Below are 7,198 nucleotides of genomic sequence, written 5' to 3'. Positions count from 1 at the left end.
CCATAAAGGTGTTAAGGGATCTGCACTATGAATTGTTGGAACATCCACCCTATTCTCCAGATTCAGCTCCCTCTGACTTCCATCTCTGCCCCAAACTAAAATTCTTCCTCGCTGGTCAGCGTTTTTCTTCGAATCAAGAGGCGATTGCAGCTGTAGAGGGGTATTTTGCAGATTTTACTGAGAACCACTACAGGGAATGGGATAATGGTGCTGGAGCATCACTGGAATAAATGTATTAGTCTTAAGGGAGATTATGCTGAAAAATAAAAATAATTTTGAAATTATAAATTCGTGTTTTCATTGTTAGGCCGAGAATTTTTCAGACCACCTCGTATATTGTATTTTTAATTTATTTTTTACATAGTCTGGAAACCCTCCTCTAGAAACCAAATATGGAGCCTTTTTCAAGCAGCTTTCGACTTCCAATATGTAGGACAGAGGTCTCCCACCTAAAGACAATCTCAAACATCCATACCTATGGCAGGTCTCAAATCCACAACCTGTTGGCAGGAAAGTGAATATGCTAACCACTTGGCCTGACTAATATTAGGCCAGTTATCTTAGATATGAATGTATATGTTTATCAGGAGCTAAGAGCAGGAGTAGATATCACTAATATAAACTTGATCAATACAAGGTTATTAAAAAAATTATTTTCATTTACTAAGAATTAAAATCTCCCAAATTTTCAGTAAGGAAAGACTTATTCTGATCTAGGCTGATATAATAAATCCTCAGAGATTTCTTTAAAGAAATGTTTAAAGTATCCAGTGTTGACAGCATGATGAGCAAGACTGGAAGTCTCCTAAGTCCAGTCTCACTCAACATGTAATCATTCAGAATTCTTCAGTCTGAATGTTGGTCTAAATAATGAACATCTGTTTCCAGAAAGCTCCAAATTCAAAATCACAGCAAATTCTTTTAGGAAATTCAACATTACTATGTAAATACAAGTGCTTAGATCTCTATAATAAATATTCAAAGTCATTTATATTGGTAAAAGAATTTTATTCCAGCATTTCATTTTCTTTTCAAATAGAAATTAAACATAAATTTATTAGAAATACTTCTTCCATATCTTAAGAATATTATACATATATATATATATATTTATATATATATATATAACATTTAATACTTAACATTACAACAGTACTATGGTTAATCTATTTGCTCTGAAATGTAGACAGTTATATGTATGTATATATACATATATATTATTCAAGAGATGGACACATCATAAACCTACTTGTATCTCAATGAATAAAGGCATATAGGATAATTTTTAATAGCTGTAAGAGTTTTCTAAGTCAGCCTTTCTTTGAATAGTAATGATATTCTTTGTAACATGAATTTACACAAATCTCAGCTATCTTTTTCAAGATAGATATAAGAAAATACCAAAATAGATATATTTTATCAACTATATAGGTACATGATCATGATAAACTTACACACTTATACTGAAAGGTATAATTTTTTCCCTAGTACAACGAAACCAATTAGTATATTAAAAAAAACTGAGCATCATTATTTTGTTATGTGACATAATATGACAAAGGTAGTTGCAAATTTATAAATGCAAGTTTCTACAGGAAGAAAAAAAAAAAAAAAAGAATATGTGCAAAATATATTTACAGCCAACTAATTTACAATCAATATTTACATTTTTTTTTTTAATGTGGTTTCCATCCAAATAAAGGTTTGCAAACAATTTCATTCCCTCTCGCTTTCTGACTTAACTTCTGTTACCTTTTTTTGCTTGCAGTCACCTAAAATTTCCAATTCTCCATCACTTTCCCTATTCTACTGAAATAATCAGAATGGATTTTGTGGATTCAACGAAGTAATGGTGACTTTTTGGCCATTCTCAGCAATAAGCTTTGAGTGGGTTTCCTTAAGAGTTTTAGACATGCCTTTCTAGCTTTTCAACTGGAATCACTTTTAGGCTTCCTGCATTGCAAATCCAAGAAACTCTTGCTTGAATTTCCTCATTGCTCAACTTATTCTTCACTTATATGATGAATTTTAATTGTTTTATTTATTTATTTATTTTTAATAATTAATTAATTTTTTTTTTTTTTGAAAATTTGATGCTATCTATCTTTCTTGATTTGGCAAAAAAAAGCATTTTGGGAATACATCAGCCAGTAATGAAAAGAATCATGATCTCAGAAATTTCGCTAGCATGACACAAAGTGTAATGTCAGACCTATTATATAAATATGGAATAATGAAAATGCACATTCTTAATCAGTTTTTAATTTGTGGTATAAGCTATTCACATAAAACTAATACATATTTTGAAACATATTATTGAAACTAAGAAAAATAGCTACCTCCTTTATATTATTTCTATTATTTATGCAATAATAGAACTTTATATATATGTATTCTGTAATAGCTCACAAAATTTAAAGAATGAACAATTCTTCAAAACAGAGTGAAGAGCAACAGATTAAACATAGTATAGGAGTAAGTAAGTAATCTAATAAGTAAATTACACAGTAATATGATAGTATGAAATATTACAAGACTATACATAAAATGTACATGAAGAAAGGGTGGAGAGTTACATATATTGTGATTCAATCAAAATAAAAATGGCACAAACTTCGTCATGAACATAATAATATACGATTGCTGTAAGCCAATGTAGTATGTTTCTCACTGGTGATCTTCCCCCCCCCCCCCCTCTAAGAAATACTCTGAGATATTGTTAACAATAATGTGAAACAGAGTTGTGTTTCAGTGAAAATGAAATATGCATATATTATTTTGAAACAACTGCAGATATACCGAAGAAACAATTTATAAAGGTGATAGTGATTACAGGTGATCAACTTACTTCATATCAGAACTCACAGCAGTACTGCTTAATGAAAAATACAGATGCATTAATTGTCATCTTCAATGAAAAAGCACAATTTTTGTTGCCATGCTCATATAGCAATATTATTATGAGAATACTGAAGATAATTTTGAAATGTACCAGTAACACTCAAAAAAGCATAGAGCACCAGGTGGCATTTCAAAGTTGCAGGTCCACAAAGTTATTTTTTCTCTTTCCTCTTGTTTGCTGAGAAATGCCATTGCAATCGTGGCCAGAAAATGTTAACACACAGTTATATCATGGAAATATTAGGAGGTACTCCCATTAACAACTGCTGGATAAAACAAACTTGCAAAATACTTTGCTTTCTCTCTCTCTCTCTCTCTCTCTATATATATATATATATATATATATGTTAAAGATACCCAACTATTTCAAATATAACTAAACCTGATTTTAATCCAATTCCCAAGTAAGCAAACAGAGAATTAAGTCAAGTTTGCACCTGCAAGTAGGGGCATTGTGCAAGTCTAGGCAACTCGTGGTAAAGGTGGAATAAGCTCTGATCACTATGCTTAATATTTACCCTTAATACAAAGCACATCTCCTGGAGGAGATGTATGATGCTATGTATTAAAGGCAAGGGCGCCCCTACCCAGACTGGTTTCGACCTTTATTGAGGTCTCGTCAGTGGGAGCCAGGCTTAGAAATACTAAGATTTAAGTAATACAGAGCTTACAAGAATTTTACCAAAACAAGTTACCATAAGGTGCTTTGACCTTATTAAACAAAAATCTCAGGATGAGAGATAGATGTAGAAAGTTTTTTACCTTGGGTATAATATACGTTAAAGATATCAAGCTATTTCAAATATAAATAAACCTGGTTTTAATCCAATTCCCAAGTAAGCAAACAGACAGTAAGTCAAGCGCAAACTTGACTTACTTAAGTAGGGGTGACCCCGTACATAGTGCAAGTCTAGGCAACTAGTGGTAAAGGTGGAATAAGATCTGATCACTATTCTTAATATTTACCCTTAATACAAAGCACATCTCCTGGACAGCATCATACATCTCCTCCAGGAGATGTGCTTTGTATTAAGGGTAAATATTAAGAATAGTGATCAGAGCTTATTCCACCTTTATCATGAGATGCCTACACTTGCACTGTATATGGGGTCAGGTGCAAACTTGACTTACTTGTCTGTTTGTTTACTTGGGAATTGGATTAAAACCAGGTTTATTTATATTTAAAATAGCTTGGTATCTTTAACGTATATTATTCCCAAGGTAAAAAAACTTTCTACATATATGTGTATATATATATATATATATATATATATATATATACTGAAATGGTATGTTAAAAAATTGAGTGCTTTCACAATTATTCAAATAAAAGAGATTTTTCTTTTCTAACATAAAAGTTTTCTTACTTTAAATAAGAAAATCTTTGCAAATTTTTTTAAGAAATGAATGATTTTACTGAACATGTATGAAAGAAGATTAAAAAATATGTATTTCAATGATTACATAAGATATTTGCTCTAATGTGTAAGAGATTACAGTACCATGCTGTAAGACATTATTCAGCACTCCTCACAACCTCCTATACAAATACATACATGATCAAATAAAAGTGGATAGAGGAACCATTTTTTTTCCCATTTTCAAAATTGTTATATCTATTTTTTTTAAAACTTCAATCTGCTTATTTATTTCCTCTTATGAATTTGAAGTCTCATTTCTGGTGTTTTCACTATCACTTTTATCCATTTTTTTTTCTACTTTCAATAGTTCATCCTCCTCCTCCCCAGCATCTAGTCTAGGTATCTCAGAATTCATTTTCTTTTTATCTTCCTCTGCTTCACTTCCCACTTCCAATAATTTAGATATTACTGTCTTTTCATCTATGAGTTTTGATGTGTCTGAATTTCCTTCTTTATTATCTTCTGAATTTGCCATTTCAACACTTCCTTTCTTTCCATCTTTTTCAGGAATTATAGTATCCGTACTATCATCTTCCCCTTTCTGTGGTGTTCCGGTATTAATTTCTTTTTCATCCTCTAGTGGTATGGTATTACTTTCTTCTTTTTCTGTTATTTTGATATTAGCTTTATCCTCATTCTTTGGTGTTTTGGCATTATTCTTATCTTCCAACTCTGATGTCTTGGTATTTGCTTCATCTTCACTTTCTGGCATTTTGCTATAAGTTATGTCTTCACTCTTTGGTATTTTGGAATCAGTTTCATCTTCACTTTCGAGTATTTTGGTATGGATTTCATCTTCACTTTCCAGTGTTTTGATGTGGATTTCATCTTCACTTTCCAGTGTTTTGATGTGGATTTCATCTTCACTTTCCAGTGTTTTGATGTGGATTTCATCTTCACTTTCCAGTGTTTTGATGTGGATTTCATTTTCACTATCTGGTGTTTTGGAATTGTCTTCTTCACTATCTGCTTCAAGTAATCCAATAGTTTTTGATTCTTCTTCTTGATCTAGCATCTCAGTACATGTTTCCTCATCCCCTTCTTGCTTTAGTGATGCAGTATTTTTCTCTGCTTCATCTTCACGCTCTGCTGTTTCACTAAGTACTTCATCTTCACTTTCTGGCTCTGCAGTCTTTGAAGTTTCTTTATATGATTCCAGTTTGGATGTCTGACTGATTATTTCTTCTGAGTTTTCTATTTCCATTGTCTCAAGACCTGCTTCTTCACCAGACTCTTCCATGTTGCTCTGATATTTCAATTTCAGATTTGCTTTTTTCTCTGCATACAGCTGTTGTGTGTTATCCTGACTTGCATTGCTGCTCTCATCTTGTAGAGATGGGGTACTAGGAGTAATGGAAGATGACATTTTTCTAACAAGCCCAAGGGCATTCAGCATATTAGTACTTCCTTCTTCGCACTCTAAAATATGAATCAAACATGTTTAATAAAATATTACAAAACTATGGATCAGATAATATATAAGCATTATTTCAAATGTTAAATAAGTCAATTTAATATAATAAGCAAGGGCTGAAGTAGGACAATTTAATTTCCACTTCAGTTTTATTTTAAGTACTTGGAAGTATTTATTGAATTTAACCAGATACGGCACACAATTTGTTCTACAGCAGTACATTAAATACTAAAGTTTGTTTATCATTCTGATGCATTATCCTCTTTGAAATGCCAGATGTCTCCAGATTGATATGTTAACAAGAAAATGAATTTCTTCCTAAATGTTGTATATATTTTCCAAAGCTATTATGTCAAGCATCCAAAAAATTACGCCAATACATTTTATCTTATTAGAATGTATTTCAGTACACATCAAGTTCTTGAAAAAATTATACAGATACCCACATTTTCGTCAAATGCTAGTGACAAATAATGTGGCACACCAAGATTCAACTACAAGGAGATGTATACTAAATGACTGTAGCTGTGTACAATAGTGAAAATGGAGGCTCTTCGAACATATCAATTAGATACATTGACAATGTTTTCATTATCTGGCCACACAGCCACCAAACATTAAACACATTCCTTAGCCACCTGAACAAACAACATGAGCACATACAATTTACTATTAAAATTGAAAATCAAAACTCGCTCCCTTTCCTGGATACACATCTTTCCTCGGGCAGTCTACCCTTCACTGTTTACCGCATGCCTACACATACATGCTAACTCATATCACCACCCTTCACAAAAATTTGGAGTCATTAACACCCTCAAAAACAGAGCTATAACAATTTGCTCTAATGAACAAGCTCTAAACAAGAATTAAAAATTATTAGTGATACATTTATAAATAATAGCTATAGCAAAAATACTATTAATAAAGTTCTTCATAAAACTTCATCAAAAAAATAATACAGATTACAGTAAAACCATAGCTACCCCATACATTAAAGGGTTATCAGAAAAAATTAATAGAATCACACACTAAATGTCAAGTTACTTTACTTTATATTAAATTAAAGTTTAATATAAACCCAAGTTTTACTTAAAGTTTTACTCTAACAAGGTAGTTGTTTCCATAATTTTCATGATGTATTCCCCATAATATATTCTACATAATCCCCACAATATGTTCTTTTTTGTAGTTATATGAGTTGCTTTAATATCATTTTTGTTCTAGGTGTTTATCAGAACTTTTCAGCACCTCCCCTCATAAACCTTTTTTCCCTGCTTTCCTCTATCAAGGTAATTTAGCATTTCCTGAGCTTCTTTATTTTATTTATTTATTGCTATAAAAGCAATGTCATCTGCAAAAATGTAAGTGATTGAGATTTTTTCCATTGATGCTAATTCTAGTTTTCCCATGAAGTGTTCTTAAAAACTTCTAATATAACAGAAAACAACTGTGGTGATAT

At 31.5% G+C, this 7,198-nt stretch overlaps 1 protein-coding gene across 2 annotated transcripts in view; it reads right to left on the bottom strand.

The window, feature by feature from the left end:
- Positions 1–4,203: 4,203 nt before the first annotated feature.
- row (zinc finger domain-containing protein relative of woc) overlaps positions 4,204–7,198 on the bottom strand; it is a 249,864-nt gene continuing 246,869 nt past the window's right edge. For both annotated transcript variants that reach the window (XM_090404758.1, XM_090404759.1), the window contains one exon: positions 4,204–5,741. In XM_090404758.1, coding sequence (XP_090260884.1) covers positions 4,558–5,741 — 1,184 coding nt within the window. In that variant the 3' untranslated portion in view covers positions 4,204–4,557. The remainder of the gene's footprint in view (positions 5,742–7,198) is intronic.

Source organism: Typopeltis vanoorti, chromosome 15 (assembly GCF_054136105.1).
Source record: "Typopeltis vanoorti isolate ZY-2024b chromosome 15, IOZ_Tvanoo_1.0, whole genome shotgun sequence".
Classification (NCBI taxonomy): Eukaryota; Metazoa; Arthropoda; class Arachnida; order Uropygi; family Thelyphonidae; genus Typopeltis; species Typopeltis vanoorti.
Note: the sequence above shows the minus strand (reverse complement) of the source record. Positions and strands in the feature narration are given on the sequence as shown.